Below are 16,794 nucleotides of genomic sequence, written 5' to 3' on the forward strand. Positions count from 1 at the left end.
GAGAGCAGGGGATTGTTATTTGTAGGAGGGGAGAGAAAGAGAGCAGGGGATTGTTATTTGTAGGGGGGGGATGAGAGCAGGGGATTGTTATTTGTAGGGGGGGAGAGAAAGAGAGCAGGGGATTGTTATTTGTAGGGGGGGGAATGAGAGCAGGGGATTGTTATTTGTAGGGGGGGAGAGAAAGAGAGCAGGGGATTGTTATTTGTAGGGGGGGGAGAGAAAGAGCAGGGGATTGTTATTTGTAGGGGGGGAGAGAGAGCAGGGGATTGTTATTTGTAGGGGGGGAATGAGAGCAGGGGATTGTTATTTGTAGGGGGGGAGAGAGCAGGGGATTGTTATTTGTAGGAGGGGAGAGAAAGAGAGCAGGGGATTGTTATTTGTAGGGGGGGGGATGAGAGCAGGGGATTGTTATTTGTAGGGGGGGAGAGAAAGAGAGCAGGGGATTGTTATTTGTAGGGGGGGGATGAGAGCAGGGGATTGTTATTTGTAGGGGGGGAGAGAATGAGAGCAGGGGATTGTTATTTGTAGGGGGGGAGAGAGCAGGGGATTGTTATTTGTAGGGGGGGAGAGAGCAGGGGATTGTTATTTGTAGGGGGGGAGAGAGCAGGGGATTGTTATTTGTAGGGGGGGAGAGAAAGAGCAGGGGATTGTATTTGTAGGGGGGGGAGAAAGAGAGCAGGGGATTGTATTTGTAGGGGGGGGAGAAAGAGAGCAGGGGATTGTTATTTGTAGGGGGGGAGAGAAAGAGCAGGGGATTGTTATTTGTAGGGGGGGAGAGAAAGAGAGCAGGGGATTGTTATTTGTAGGGGGGGGAATGAAAGCAGGGGATTGTTATTTGTAGGGGGGGAGAGAGAGAGCAGGGGATTGTTATTTGTAGGGGGGGAGAGAAAGAGAGCAGGGGATTGTTATTTGTAGGGGGGGGGGAAGAGAGCAGGGGATTGTTATTTGTAGGGGGGGAAAGAGAGCAGGGGATTGTTATTTGTAGGGGGGGGGGAGAGAAAGAGAGCAGGGGATTGTTATTTGAAGGGTGGGGAAAGAGAGCAGGGGATTGTTATTTGTAGGGGGGGGAGAGAAAGAGAGCAGGGGGTTGTTATTTGTGGGGGGGGAGGGGGGAGGAGAAAGAGCAGGGGATAGTTTCATTGGAAAGGCATGAGAACGTTTTTTCGCGTCTTACCGCTGCAGAAATTTCCGCCCCAGACTTGTGGTTTAGAGAGGCCAGAATTACCGAGGCGATGAAGAAGAACAAAGTGCTCAGACCGGTGTTCACCAAATCCTAAAAACAAAAAGAAACCGATTGTAAGTCAATACATTTTGCTGCACAGTGATTCTGTTTATCAGCGTAACATCATGATGAGGTCAGAGCATGACATCATGATGAGGTCAGAGCAGGCCCAAAACGGTGTAGGATTCCTTCAGAGCCAGGACACAGAATTGCCAGAAATACAATGCTAATGAAATGGAAAATTTGAAAGAACACACGGGAGAGGGAGAAGAGAGGGGGAAGAGAAGAGAGGGAGAAGAGAAAAGAGGGAGAGGGGGAAGAGAAGAAGAGAAGAGAGGGAAGGAAGAGAAGAAGAGAAGAAGAGAAGAAGAGAAGAAGAGAAGAAGAGAAGAAGAGAAGAGAGGGAGAAGGGGAAGAGAAGAGAGGGAGAAGGGGAAGAGAAGAGAGGGAGAAGGGGAAGAGAAGAGAGGGAGAAGGGGAAGAGAAGAGAGGGAGAAGGGGAAGAGAAGAGAGGGAGAAGGGGAAGAGAAGAGAAGAAGGGGAAGAGAAGAAGAGAAGGTGAAGAGAAGAAGAGAAGGGGAAGAGAAGAAGAGAAGGGGAAGAGATGAAGAGAAGAGAGGGAAGGAAGAGAAGAGAGGGAAGGAAGAGAAGAGAGGGAAGGAAGAGAAGAGAGGGAAGGAAGAGAAGAGAGGGAAGGAAGAGAAGAGAGGGAAGGAAGAGAAGAGAGGGAAGGAAGAGAAGAGAGGGAAGAGAAGGAAGGAAGAGAAGAGAGGGAGAAAAGATGAAGAGAAGGAGAAGAGAGGGAAGGAAGAGAAGAGGGAGAAAAGATGGAGAAGAGAGGGAAGGAAGAGAGGAGAGGGAAGGAAGAGAAGAGAGGGGAAAGAGAAGAGAGGGGGAAGGGGGAAAGAGGGTGGGAAGAGAGGGAGGGAGCTGTGAATTGCTGTCGGCTTTTGGGCAGCAATGGGTTTATATACGTGAACTTTCCATAATAATTTTTTTTTTTAAAGAAATAAGAACAGACGTCTAAAACATATCACGTTATTCTTATAACTCTGACTTAACCCTTTCACTGCCAGAAGAAACGGCAAAGCTTTGCTACAACAACGACGTACACCGTGGAAAGCGATAAATAAAAGGAGTGTGTGACACATGGGCAAGCGTCTCGCCATGATATCGGGGCCTGTTCAATTACAGCCGCTCCCCCTGACCACCCTGCAACCTAGTTCCTAAACGTCTCATATTAAATGTCCTTCCACAGGCGCCCCGGCCAAAACATTACAGTCATTTCAGCAAAAGAAAAGCCGCAGAGAAGGAGCACGGCGGGGATTGGATTTCCAGCTGACATCGGGACTCGGAGACAAGTCCGCGGGAGTTCCTGAAAACCTTGTTATTCTCTCCGATTCCCCGAAATGTTTGTAACACGCACGCGGCGCTGGGATCAGGGGCTTGTCGTTATTTCTTTTCAACAATAAACTACATTTCTAGTAACCAAAAAAATAAATACAAAATACAAAATAAAAAAACGAACACTGCCATTTTACTTCCTCTAGGTCATAATGACATCACAGGAAGTGAACAGTGTATCTTGTGCAGGAGGAGGGGATGGTGGAGAATCTTAACCCTTTCTCTGCCAGAGGGAAATGAGTAACTGTAAATCAGTACACAGTGCTCATTTGCATGCCATTACCCAGAATCCCTGGCTGCAGTGTATGCCAAGAGATAATGGGTTAAAGCAGGTTTCAGACCTGTGAATGTGAAAAAAAAATTTAAAAAAATTATATATACATATATTCTCACTTAGAAAGTAGTTTTTCTTTAATATTTACAAAAACTCCCGTCCCCTCCTCTATACCGTTTCTGTAACAATTGGTTCTCCTTTGCATACTCTACACACCACTCCGGGGGGCTAAGGAATAGGAGTGAAGGGTGATGCTTAGCACCGTGTTGTGGACCTGGGCCTGTGGCTGTTACATTGTATTATGTGCCTCTTGTAATGAGTAAGGTTGACACCAATAAAGCGGTTAGTTGCGCAGCGCGGGGGTCTGTACGGATAATGGACGTTGGCAGCGCCCCCCGGCCCCCCGTGTTAATCCCCTGAACTCACAGTCAGGTCCCAGTTGATGTGGGGGACCCTGGCGTGCAGGCCCAGGCTGAACAGGAGCAGTAAGGCGCCGGTCACCACGAAGGCGCTGCAGCTAACGAACTCAAAGAAATAGAGGCCCTCACACGGGGCACATTCCATGATGGTCTCTATGCAGATAAAAGCAAGAAGTGCCAGGGCCTGGGGAGAGAGAGGGAGAGAGACACAGGGCCGGTTATACAGGGACACCGGGGAAAAAAGCGCTCTATATATATATATATATACACACACACACGTATCTATAGTGCTCTATACACACACACACACAGCTCTATGCTTAAATACACACACGTGTATCTATAGTGCTGTATGCTTAAATACACATCTATAGCGCTCTATACACACACACACGTATCTATAGTGCTCTATACCCACACACGTATCTATAGCGCTCTATACACACACACAGCTCTATGCTTAAATACACGTCTATAGCGCTCTATACTTAAATACACACACACTTATATGTATACCGCTGTATGCTTAGACAGTGGTTGACAAATCACCAAAAAATCTACTCGCCACCTAGTACCAAACGTGTGCTGCTTGGGCCAATATTTACTCGCCCGGGGGTTAAATCCACTCGCCCGGGGCGAGCAAATGCATAGGTTTGTCGAACACTGGATATAGACATACATATTTATTTATATAAAAAAATCCAAACAAATATTTACTCTTGTATAGCACTTACAATGTACACAGCACTGCACATAAGAGCTTACAATCTAATATGTTGTGCCTGTGGCACAGGGAGATAAAGCCACTTGCCCCAGGATCTGACTCATTCAAACCAGATTGATCCACTTCAAAGGCCGTGACTTTACTACCAAGCAGGCGGGCGTGTGTGTGAGAGGAAATGTGTGTGTGTACACACACAGTATCTGTAAGTTACTTGTCCCGAGCGCTCTGATAGTTGTTACTTTATCTCCCTGTTCCTCAGTTACTCCCCTGAAACCGAGTAATATTAGCATTGTTCTGCTCCCTCTTTAGAAGTGGCCGTGGAGAGCAGAGTCCTGAAAATGAGTGACCAGGATCCCCCCCCCAGAGACGGCTGCACAGATCAGTATGAAGTACAACTGGAAAGCCTTCTGGAATTCCACGGTGCTACATAAAAACTCAAATGGTTACCCTACTTCTACAGCGCTTCCCTGATGCACTGTATTCATGCAGCCAGCTCCGGGGTGTAATCCAGTCAGGTGTCACAGAAAGCAGCAATTAAACAATTTATTCACAAAAACAGCAAAAAGTACAACTCATACAAGCACAAAAACCAACAGCAAAACATGAAGTAACATTCAGCAAAGGCTGTGACCCCCTAAAGAAAGATACTTATAGGTTGATAAATCAGAGATGCGGCAGCTCCGAGCGCTGGGGAAGTCTTGAACCTCACGTGCACAACAGGCACTATTGGAGGATGCCACGTTCCCTGCAAAATGTGGGACGAAAGGAGCAGAGGTTCTTGGCAGACATCGCAGACCTGGCCATTCATTTCTCACCGCGCGGAATGTCATTCTGTGTTCCCACTCCCGGCAGACGGACTGATCCAGGGGCAAACACGCGGCCTTAAGGGGTGGGATGTTATGGGGATGTGGCTTTCCCTAAAACATTTACCCCCTCCCCACCTGTACAGTAAGGAGTCCGTTTTCCCTGCTCACCATTTTAAATTGAGCGTTTTATTCCCAAAATAGACGGCAGCCGAGTCTCTGAAAAGACTTCAAAACTCAAGAGAAGCGATGTTATCCTGCATTCTGCCGAGAAGACTCTGCCATCTGCATGGAAAGCAGCTCTGTGCTGCTGGGTTGGGGAGCCACAACGTCAGAACAAACAGCTGGGGTTCGCATGTGGACACTACTGCAGGATTTGGGCTTTTGTATTTTAAAAAAAACCCAGCAGAAAGTCCTTTTCTCGAGGGGCTTTTATACACGTGGGAAAGGGTCCGAGGTCAGGGAAAAAGCAGCTGTAATTATGTTAAGATTAAAACATGTGCAAACATCACAGGATATTCATACACACACAAAAAAAAAAAAAGTTTTGCCTCCCCCCAGACTTCATTTCTTATTACTGTATGTAGTGTAGAGATAGAAGTTAGCCAAAGGCTAACACAAGAACCCCAATTGCTGCACTCAAAGTGTAGTATGAATACCGTAATGATAGGGGTATACCTTTGCACCCCAGTTCCTCTTGTAGTTTAATTGGAGAGCGTTGATTCCATTTCTATAGGTAGTTACTGTATGTAGTGTTAAATTATTAAACGCGTCAGATCAAAGGCAGCAGGATGGAGTCATTAAAGTAGCGTTTAGTATAAAGCAGGAGTGGCCTACTCCAGTCCTCAAGGACCACCAACAGGTCAGGTTTTCAGGATATCCCTGCTTCAGCACAAGTGGCTCAGATTGAACCACCTATGCTGAAGCAGGGATATCCGTAAAGCCCGATCTGGCGGTGGCCCTTGAGGACTGACCAACTGATTGAGCCACCTGTGCTGAAGCAGGGATATCCTGAAAACCTGACCTGTTGGAGGTCCTTGAGGACTGGAGTTGCCCGCCCCCTGCCTTAGTCATGTTTAATCACTGCGGGTTTATCATCAGATTCAACCCCCCCAAAAAATAAAACCCACTTCTCCCAGCGCCGGCTTCAGACGTAACACAGTAAAAGGTTTATTCTCGTTGTAGGATTGCCGCGGTGGGGGCCGCAGATTAGAACATCGTCGCGTCGCACAGCGCGGAAACGCCACTCTGCAGCTACAAACACGCCTAATAAAACGGCTTTGAAGCATCAGCGTAAATCTCTACCAGCCCAGCGCTTTGGTGCGCTACTAAGACGGCAAAAACCTGCGAGGTTTTCTGCAGGATCTAGTGACCGGCACCGACACCGGAACCATAAAGGAAGACGCAATCGCTGCACCGTACCACGCGGGATGCTCAGAAACACTTCCAACCCCAAAGCCCGATTTAAAATGGTAACAGGGGCCAAACAACAACATGCAGCCACCACCGAGGTGGAAACCTGGCAGTGGGGAGGGGAGAAATGCTTATAATGATCACCCAACTGCAGGTGAGATATTGAGGTACTGGGTAATAACAAACATTCTGTGCTGAAACATTACAGATTACAGTGGGCGCGCTTGGAATCTGGGGCGGGTAAAGGCACTGACTGATAACACCGAGGGTGAAGCGGGGGAGCGAGCTCCTTGTGACCTTGGGCGAGTCACTTTCTCTCCCTGTGCCTCAGGCACCAAAAACAGATTGTAAGCTCTGCGGGGCAGGGAATGTGTCGGTACCATTCCTATGCCCAATGCTGCGTACCACGCTCGATATTGCAATTGTGAAGCACTTTGATTTCCATTGGGACAAACGTTTTTATTGTTATTTAAAACCCAACACGCGAATAACCTCTTCTCTGCCACAGGAACCAGCAGCATATTGCTCCGCACAGCGTCGGCGCTGCTCTGCGTGGCGGCACGGCATTGCTGCTCTGCGGGGTGGCACGGTGTAGCTAAGCTTTCCGAGGAGACGCCAGATCACAGGCTCAGATTCCTGCGCTCACGCCTCTGTGTATTTTTAGTTCCAATAAACTTTTCCAGACTCCTCCAGTATAAACACAAAACAAGAGAACAATGCTGGGAATGTTGATCTTTTAACCCTTCCAGAGCAGCATGCAACGCGTGCTGCGCCTACAGCCTGCCGCGCAATCCAGTGACAGTGACCCGCTCGCCCTGCTCTATCCTACAATACAAAAGATTAATAATAATATTATTATTATTATCACGTTCTGGTATAGCGCTGCTAGTTTTACGTAGCGCTTTACAGAGACATTTTGCAGGCACATGTCCCTGACCCGTGGAGCTTACAATCTATATTTTTGGTGCCTGAGCACAGGGAGATAAAGTGACTTGCCCAAGGTCACAAGGAGCTGACACCGGGAATTCAACCCGGTTCCCCTGCTTCAAACTCAGCTCCAGAGTCAGTGTCTTTACTCACTGAGCCGCTCGATCTCCCTTATAATGTGTTTTCCTGGGATTCTCATCTTTTTTTTTTTAGTGGGGATTATAGATTGCCGGATAATTCTGTAATAAGCGTCAGGTGGAAACACGAAGTATCATTATCGAACGCTTTTCTAAGGAGGAAACAAAAAAAACATCAAACGATATTACAGGAATCCCTTTGAGGCATGTTTACCAGGAAATCAAATCCCTGCGTTTCCCAAAATATGATTTACTGCCTTACAGTGTCGGAGAAGCTGTATACAGGGAGCAGGGGCGAGTTATACATGTTACCCTGGAGTGGCAACATTGATACAAGAGGTAACGGTTACTTTTGGATTGGAAGCTGCTGAATAAATAGTGTTAACGGAGAACACAAACGTTTTGGAGGTGATAATGCCAGGATCCCATCCCATACCCCCAACTACTGTTTTCCCATTGTTTAACATCCCAAAGTAATGCTACGGTTGTATTACACTTATACTACAGTACTGCGAACATCATAATGTGAAGTATTTTGTTTTAGAAGCATAACATTTTTATAAACCTTTCACAGTACATTCTCTCCGCTGAGAGGGAATCCATCTTTTAAACTCCCAACTACTTAAAGGGTCTGTCTTTCCAAACAAAAACAAAAATGGCGGTGGTATGTTTACTGGGACAAATGTGATTGTTTTTGTTAAAATCAGACCAGTATCTTTCAATATTTTCTACATTTTTAAGGTCTAAAGTAATTGGGGAGTTCTATTTTACGATGTTTACCTAATCTCTTGTAAACTATTGTATATACAGATGGCAGAGTGTGGAGTTCCCATTTTCTAGACACTAATTCAGGGCTGGGCAGCGCCAGTTCTCAAGGGCCACCACCAACATGTCAGGTTTTCAGGATATCCCTGCTTCAGCACAGGTGGCTCAATCAGTGGCTCAGATTCAGCCCCCTGTGCTGAAGCAGGGATATCCTGAAAACCCGACCTGCTGGTGGCTCGAGGACTGGCATGGCCGCCCCTACATTAAATGGCCAAAATGAACCAACTGAGATAAAGGGGACGGGAGTGCGCGATACGATTAGAATGACACATACAAAATAAAAACGTACTCATTTTGGCACAGACAACGTGTTACCTTTAAAAAGGATTAAAACCTTCTAAGAAAGCCAAGTCAAACCATTTGCGTGCGCTAAGTGGGACTGCCCCACGAACCTCTGGGTAAAGTGTGGGATTTCAGCACAGACAGGAGGTGAGGGAAGAGGGGCAATAACTCAACCCAACATCCAGAAACACATTCCCCAGCCTGGGCTCTTCTCCCGGGTAAACCACAAGCATATTTATCATTTCCTTTGCCCGGAGCGGCCACGAGTTTTTCCACTGAAGCTGCCGGAGATGTTATAGCTTCGATGATCTCGCCGAGCGCGCGCGCACACACACACACACAGCGGGGATGAATAAATCAGACGCGCACCCGTGTCACCGTCACGCTGCGCCTACGGTCGCCGCTTTCACGGCAGCAACGCGGTACTTTCCACGGGCCTAGTGATTTGAGGCTGCAGGTTCACGGATCTTCACAGTATCACCGCTTTTCTTTTATGTACAATTCTTAAATAGTATCAAAGGAGTCTTTTGGAGTTCTATTGCCGCTCCAGTACAAATATCTTTTGATAACAGAATCCAATGGGATTCATGAAACTCTTGGTATCAGGCACTGTAGGACTACTTTTTTTTTTAATGGTTTGCAATGTGGTGCAGGGAACGCAGGGAACGCAGGAAAAACAGGCACTTTTTGCAGGCATTTTTGCATCTGATTTGCTTACACAAACCTACTTCCTGACGCCCGGCCAGTTCCACCGTGTAGGAGACACACCATGGCTTGTGGAACCGCCGCTGAGACACCTGGGAATTTTTTGCAGGTGCGCTTGGCCGAATCACAGGCAGATCTAAAGGACAGATTCAAAGCCACAAGCGTCATTCCGCACTGCAAGGGTTAATGCTGACCGCGACCAATCAGAACACTGCAATCCGCAAAGATCTCCGTATTCTGCCAATAGCAAGGCCTCAAGCGGGGAACGGTCAGGCAGAGCTCTCCGATTGGCTCAGGCTGTGATGACGTGTGCAGAATGTTACACTGCAACACTGGGTTCTAGTCAGAATTTACTAAAAGAAATGGAATTTGTTCCGTTCATTTGTCTTCTTTCACCATTTCCGCCCCCATTTTGCAGCCAGGAGGCCGTCATAAACAGACCCTATTTCATCTAGATTTATTAATAGACATGCTCTGGGGATGTGAGCAGCAGAAGCTTAGTTTTTCATGTTAATGACCTTTCTGAAGGGCAAAGGGTTATTAGAGAATAAGTATCAATATTAGCACAAAGCTTTATCGAAACTCGGACACCGGTAACTCAGGCGGACTGAGAATCGGAACCTTTAAAAACAATGGCAGCAGTAAATCTACACCCGGAAAACACTTCACATGTTCTTAAAAACAAATTGACTGTCCTGTTCTCTTTCTAAAATCCTCTATATAAATGAAATAGAGACAGACAGAAGAATCCCGTTCTATTTGGGGGGAGAAAAGACTCGTAAAACTGACATTACAGCCGCCAAAAAGGCGGTTTCCATTTCCTCGCACATGGCGTTCTGCTGCCAGTGTAAAGACGCTCACTTTTTAGTGTGGTCTGTAACAGTTACATACGCCTAGAACTTATTTTTACTTTAACCATTCATGCAATGTCTTCATATTTAATGTATAACCCTGTTCGCCTAATGTAATGTCTGTCTTGTCCTCCTATGTAACTATGTATTTGCAACCTGTATCTGTCATCATAACTCTGTGTATACAACAACAAAAACAAACAAAAATGCCCAAAGCTACTTCCAATGTGACAAGAGAATATATAGGTATTGCACTGTGTATTTTTGTCACATTGGAAGTAGCTTTGGGCATCTTTGTCTATTTTTGTTGTTGTATACATTTAGCCACGCCCACTAGCACTCCTTTTGACACATATATACATATATATTATGTGGTAATGGTTGGGGTTTCTCAGAGCTTGTTGGGTGTGTGTGTGTATCAGAACTCTGTGCCTAGGACATACTTGAAAATGAGAGGTAACTCTCACTGTATTACTTCCTGGTAACACATTTGATTTAGAACACGTCAGGTTTTAAAGATATCCTTGCATCGGCCCAGGTGGCTCAATCATTGACTGAGCCACCTGTGCTGAAGCAGGGATATCCTTAAAACCTAACCACTTGGTGGCCCTAGTGGAGTCGAGTTAGCCACCCTTGAAATAGACCATAGTCATGAGCGCCACTGCACAGCCCTCTATGGGGCAGGCCCCAGTGGCTGTGTGTGGGCACGCAAAACGCTGTGACGCGTACGCTGGCAGGAAGACAAGAATTTTGTCTTGCCGCGACGCGGTCACGTGGTTGGCACGCAGCCAATGGCAGGGCAGATATGCCCCGTAATGGCCGCTCCCCCCTACAGATCGCAGATCACGGCTGTAGTCTCTGCACGCGCCGCCAGGCGCACGTGCGTGCAGCAAAGAGGACTGGGGCCGAAGCCTTAATCAGCTGTGCTTGGTAGTTAGAAAGGCAGTGTGAGGTTGTATGTAATAGCTAGTTACAAGGTGTCAAATCCTTGGACACCGATATTGTATCTCTTTATTTATGTAGCGCCAAGTGTACTCAGCGCTTCACAAAGAATACAGTTCAGGGAATTATAATACAATAAGCGCAGCAAAAACCAGACAATAGGAAAGGATATACAATGTTATTTTGTGTGTGCGGTTCTGAGCTTGAACTTGGAATACGAAGTGTTTTTGTGGTAGTATAATTCTATCAGGACACAGAGTGCACTGGAGATCCGCAAACAGTATGTTCTATAAGTATAAACAAATATATGAACACTTACAATTAAAATTGCATAAGTGAATGAAAGACGATTGCTAAGGGCGAAATCCTGGTGTCACAGGCGAGTGTCCTCTGCACGCACGCGAAACCTCCTTTCCGGCGTGTGACGTCAGTGTGCACCAAGGTCTCAGCCTCTCCCGTCTCTCCACAGGCACCAACCTCCAAACGGAGAACCCCACTCCCCAAGTGACTCTCCGTTTGGTAGTTGGCGCCTGTGGAGACGCGAAAGAGGCGGAGACCTGAGTGTTACAATGACATCGCACGCCGAAAAGGAGAACTCGTGCATCCACAGCACTGAGGGGGGGACAGGAGCGGTCAGCTATCTGTGCTTCGCCCGTGGGTTAATTGTGAGTGTAAACTGTGCAGCGTTGTGTAATTTATAATTGTGAGTGTAACCTGTACAGCCTTGTGTATTTATAATTGTGTAATTGTGAGTGTAACCTGTACAGCCTTGTGTATTTATAATTGTGTAATTGTGAGTGTAACCTGTACATTGTGTAATATAATTTCATACAGTATCACACCATGCCCTTCTCTCTTGCATTTTGTCTTTTCATGTATTCATCCTGATCATAATTGCAGATCCACTACCGAGCTAATGTTATGGATTCATTTATCGCTCGAATCCTGCCCACCTAATGTGAGTAGGCCGTCATTAACCGTATTGAGCACCACCTGTGTTTAACCCTTTCATTTCCCTGGTATTGCGTGGCACTTATAACTCACTGCGCCTGTATGCGCTCTGTCATTTGTCCTATTTGTGTCAGACGAGTTGGAAAACTCCTCACCTGAGCTGCAGGCAAATTAAGGATTTCGTTTCCCCCACATTCATTTATTCTCACGTATCTGTCACTTGATGATTAATGGTCACCACATATATTAGAATTTAGTGCTTTCTGCCCTCTTTTTTTCCTGCTATTCAGGTTTACAAAAGCAGGTCTGCAATTCCCCAAATGCTCAGTGGTAGCAGGTTAACCTGCTTCTGATCCCTGTGTCACCAGAGCTAGGAACAGGAACTCACTGCGAATGTAAACAGGGGCAGAACTAGTCACCGGCAGGCCGCCCCTGTCACACCCGGGGCACTACCTGTGAGCCGGGTCCACACGCGGGGGCGGGAGCCTACCCAGGTGGGTATTGGAGAAGTAGAGCCTGAATTCTGTGTTAGAACCCCCAAGGTGGGCCTCACAGCACAGGTAGGGCCTGGAGAGAGGGGCATGCAGAGAGGTGGGCCTTTACAAATCAGGAAAGCTGTTTCCGGTGGGTGGAGCATTGGGCCCCTAAGGCTGCGTCCATAGAGGGGGGAGCAGTGCTTAACAGCGCCGACGCTGAGGCTCGCCTGCTGAAGCTGTGCGATTTCATGCACATGCAGGCGAGCCAGCGGGCGCGATCGGGAGGCGGGGCAGTGACGTCGCTGACGTCAACGTCACGGCGCCGTGATGTTGACGCTGCTTCGCGCCGATTGGATGTTTTCAGCCGACAGCGCGCTGAAAAACAGCTTGGCTGTCGGCTGAAAAATCCAACTCCTCAGCACGCCTGCGGACACTCGCGTGAGCCCCCTCTAAAGACATCCACATTGGGGATTCAGGGGCTCAGCGCGGAGCGTTCGCATAGCTCAGCGCTGCTTGTCCTATGGACGCAGCCTTAAGTTGGTGGACCCTGGTACAGCCACTGATAGTGATGGGTGGTTCCACCGCTGACTGCAAACATTCTCTATACAGCGCAGCGTACACGGTCCGTGCTTTATAAGGCAAAAAAATGCGTATTATTTGACTGGCCTTAAAGCAGCGATACATGCAATTTTAAAACAAAGTTTGATCTTGTTTACCAAGGTTTGAAGTAGGGGGTCTGCAGAGCTGAACCCCATTAATTTCAGCTCCCGGGCCCCCTGCTTTAGGAGGTACTTACCTATGTAGGTGCTGGTAACCGCTCGGCGAGCAGAGTTAATGTAATGGCAGCGTCTCAAAGCTCCCACGCCCTGCGGGCCAATAGGAAGCCGGTGACGTCATCACGTGCAGCTTCCTATTGGCCCGCGTGACGCGGGAGCTTTAAACCACCTACTAAGGAGGCAAGTATCTCCGGAAGCCGGGGGTCCCCCGCTGCTGAAGTTAATGGGGTTCAGCTCCGGAGACCCCCTGCTTTAATCCTGGGTAAAAATAAATGCATGTAAAAAATTGGATTGCTCTTTTAGAATAGATGATTATGAAATATTCAAAGCACGAGCTAATAGTGTTTGGTACACAGACAAGGAAACCTTACAGAGCAGACGTGTCACATGATGGTGTCTGAACATTCCTGTACTTGGGGCAAATATTGTGTCATTTTTTGGCGTCCCTCGCCCCCACCCTTGCACAATCTAAGAGCCGAAAGAGTAAATGACCTTAATATCTGGACTGTAGAGCAGGGGGACGCGAAAACTTTATGTAGGGTGTGTGGTGGTTACATAGGCCCCGCGCGCTTCCCCAAAGCATTTAAATGAAATGCTGGGGCACCACGCGAGGCCTATAACTCGCTTACCTTGATTCAGCCGGCTTCGGGTGACGCGTCACTATGGCAACGCGGCGTCAAATGACCCCATGGCATCATTTGATGCCGGCACAAAGGTAAGGGGGGGAGCGCGAGCACTGGGGGAGAGCAGGCAGGGGGGCGCAGCAAAAGAGGAGAGGGGGATATGATAGAAACCGTCACATATATAAAAGGGTTGCAACAAAGTACAGGAGGGAAGCATGTTTCAGGGAAAGAGAAGCAGCAGAACAAGAGGCCGTTCTCCAGCGCCGGAGGGTGTCAGCTAAGGGGAAACGTGAGGAAGTGTCTCTTCACAGAAAGGGTAGTGGATTCGTGGAATCCACCCAGCAGAGGCGGTAGGGGGCTAATATAGGGTGTCAGCTAAGGGGAAACGTGAGGAAGTGTCTCTTCACAGAAAGGGTAGTGGATTCGTGGAATCCACCCAGCAGAGGCGGTAGGGGGCTAATATAGTAAGGGAATGCAAACATGTTTGTGACAGACATCAGGCCAAGTCCGAAATATGAAAGAAAATCATGGATCTAATAGGGTCTGAGGTTTCACAGAAGGCAGGAAAATAGGCAGACAAGTGCTTCTTAGCCGCCACATTCTGGTTTCCCTGCCCCTGCCGTGGCTCGCTCACTGCCCCTGCCATGCCCCCCACCCCACAGGTGAGGACTGACTTTTCCCATCACTTACCACTTGGATACATTTCAGGACCCCGAAGACGGAGCGGACGTAGCCGAGGTCGCAGTGGACGCCACGCAGGCCCCGGCTCTGCATCACGGGCTCCGTCGTGGGTTGGTACGGGCTACTGGCCCCCGACACCATGGAGGCGCCAGAGGCTTCTCCCTCAAACCTATCCATGTCCTCGGACGTGCCCCTCATATCCGGGGGTCCCCGGGGAGAAGATCAGAGCTGGGAGACACTGTGTCGAGGACACATGGCACGGTCTCCGGACGTGCTCACCAGTCTCTGAAGTGGGATAGGCAGTTTTCCCCCCAGACTTTTGACCAAGTCGCTTTATCCCCCCTGGTGCAAACCAGAGTGTGAGCTCTTCAGATGCAGCGGAGCAGTGACTAAGTCCCAGGAGGTCCGAAGGAGCAGCTACTGTAAGGCAATCTGTGGCAGAGCAACAAGGACCCCTGCCTGCAAAGCTCAGGGTGCAGAGCAGAGTGAGGGGTGCAGGGCTCAGTGCTGAGGGTGCAGAGCAGAGTGAGGGGTGCAGGGCCCAGGATGCAGAGCAGAGTGAGGGTTGCAGGGCTCAGTGCTGAGGGTGCAGAGCAGAGTGAGGGGTGCAGGGCTCAGTGCTGAGGGTGCAGAGCAGAGTGAGGGGTGCAGGGCTCAGTGCTGAGCGTGCAGAGCAGAGTGAGGGTTGCAGGGCAGAGTGAGGAGCTGAGTGCAGTGAGGGAGGCGGGGTGAGGACCCCTGGTCGCAGAGAGCAGAGCCCGGGGTTGCAGGGTGAGGATCCCTGGTCGCAGAGCCTTTGAGGCCGGGCTGCTCCCTCTCTGGGTGCGCGCGTTCTCTCCCTCTGTGGGCGCGCGCTCTGCAGGTAACCTGCGCTGACGCTGCGCGCCGCAGCCAATCATGTCTCTATAATACGTACGTCACGCGCGAGCTCAATGATTCCTAACACCGCCCCCTTCCACCCGGGAGTTAACCGCTTCGGTGCCACGCTGAAGGTCACATGACCTCCTCATACCTAATGCAGAAGGATCTACCCCAGCAGCATTATTTTAATTATTATTATTTATTCCATTACTTACTTTCTCCTCGCCTGGTACTTTATTTATATCTATGGAAGGGAACTAAATACAAAAAAAAAATTGAATAAATAAGGCCCATCAACATATTTAACCACTTTTACTCCCATCAAGCAGCTACAATACATTATTATATCATCATTAATATAATTATATTATTAATAATCAGCAATGCACACCTCTTGGCATCTGAGAGGTTAAACCTTCCTCTAGTAACGGGGTGGGTGAACTCTGTGAACATGCATACATACCCCAGCATTACCAGTGACTGTAGACATGCAGAGATCCCCTCCGTCACCAGGCTGCCTAAAACTATTTGGCATATAGTACGGTCACATATCTCTTAATAACACAAGATTAAAGTGCAAGTTCTTTGGGGGCAATCTTTCCCTAGTGATTTCACCTTTTGATGTGCTGGTTCTATTCTCCCGCCCAGTATCGCAATGGGATGGCAAACTGCAGTCCTCAAGCGCTATCAACAGGTCAGGTTTTCAGGATATCCCTGCTTTTTATAAACCAGGCGCGCATTAGATAATACTGCACTTCTTCACCCTTTGTCCCCTTTTCTAAATGAGTTTTAATGTATTAAGCATCCTTGGGTTGCTATAACAACCATTTACAAAGCCACACTACTTCCGCTTTTAAAATAGGTGGCATGGGAAACAGGATCTTCGCCAATCAATCACGCGGGAACGGATTGATCAGCAGCTTAGGTCATTACATTTCTGTAAAGCCAAATGCGCAGTTAAGAGAAAATGCTGCTTTAAAGCTGCAGTTCAGTCTTTTTTTTTTTTTTAATTCAATAGTTTCATGTGGGCAATCTCTAATTACCTAAAGAACTGTATAGCTGCCAGTCAGTTCGTTCTCCATGTATTGATCGGCAAAATTTGGCGACATCTTTAGATATGGCATGTTTTTCATCTGCTTCTGTCAGCCAGTGGAAGCTCATGAATATTCATGAGCACTCCTGCACTGACATGTGCTAGAGGGAGGGCAGGGCTGACAAAGGGGTGTGCCAGGGCTTGTGACAGGACATGAAGGGGCAGCGCCTTAGTAAATGCTTGTTAAAATAGAATACAAGAAAATTGGTCTTTCAAATTTGTTTTTTTAAAACAGAAAATGCAAAAAGTATTTTTTCTTACTACAGAACTGATTTATTATAATAAAAAAAAAACACACATGCAGGATATTGACTGAACTGCAGCTTTAAACTGCTGCAAATTACAGGGATGAGTCAGATTTCACTCCCATCCAAAGAATATAAATGAAGTCTCAGCAGTTAAAGA

At 47.8% G+C, this 16,794-nt stretch overlaps 1 protein-coding gene across 1 annotated transcript; it reads right to left on the reverse strand.

Moving 5' to 3' along the window:
• Positions 1-1,071: 1,071 nt before the first annotated feature.
• Positions 1,072-15,312, reverse strand: CMTM4 (CKLF like MARVEL transmembrane domain containing 4). The gene is made up of 3 exons (XM_075576768.1): positions 14,445-15,312; positions 3,327-3,503; positions 1,072-1,273 (listed from the first exon to the last, which is right to left on the reverse strand). Exons 1-3 carry the CDS (start codon positions 14,631-14,633, stop codon positions 1,091-1,093), a joined length of 549 nt encoding a protein of 182 aa, XP_075432883.1. The 5' UTR covers positions 14,634-15,312; the 3' UTR covers positions 1,072-1,090.
• Positions 15,313-16,794: the final 1,482 nt, after the last annotated feature.

Source organism: Ascaphus truei, chromosome 19 (assembly GCF_040206685.1).
Source record: "Ascaphus truei isolate aAscTru1 chromosome 19, aAscTru1.hap1, whole genome shotgun sequence".
Lineage (NCBI taxonomy): Eukaryota > Metazoa > Chordata > Amphibia > Anura > Ascaphidae > Ascaphus > Ascaphus truei.

Excerpts from the sequence above, each read along its gene's own strand:
- CMTM4 (XM_075576768.1), bottom strand. The coding sequence starts at position 14,633 with ATGAGGGGCACGTCCGAGGACATGGATAGGTTTGAGGGAGAAGCCTCT. Across the intron at positions 3,504-14,444 it reads TCCTGAAATGTATCCAAGTG|GCCCTGGCACTTCTTGCTTT; the intron begins GTAAGTGATGGG and ends CTCTCTCCCCAG. Across the intron at positions 1,274-3,326 it reads ACATCAACTGGGACCTGACT|GATTTGGTGAACACCGGTCT; the intron begins GTGAGTTCAGGG and ends TTTTGTTTTTAG.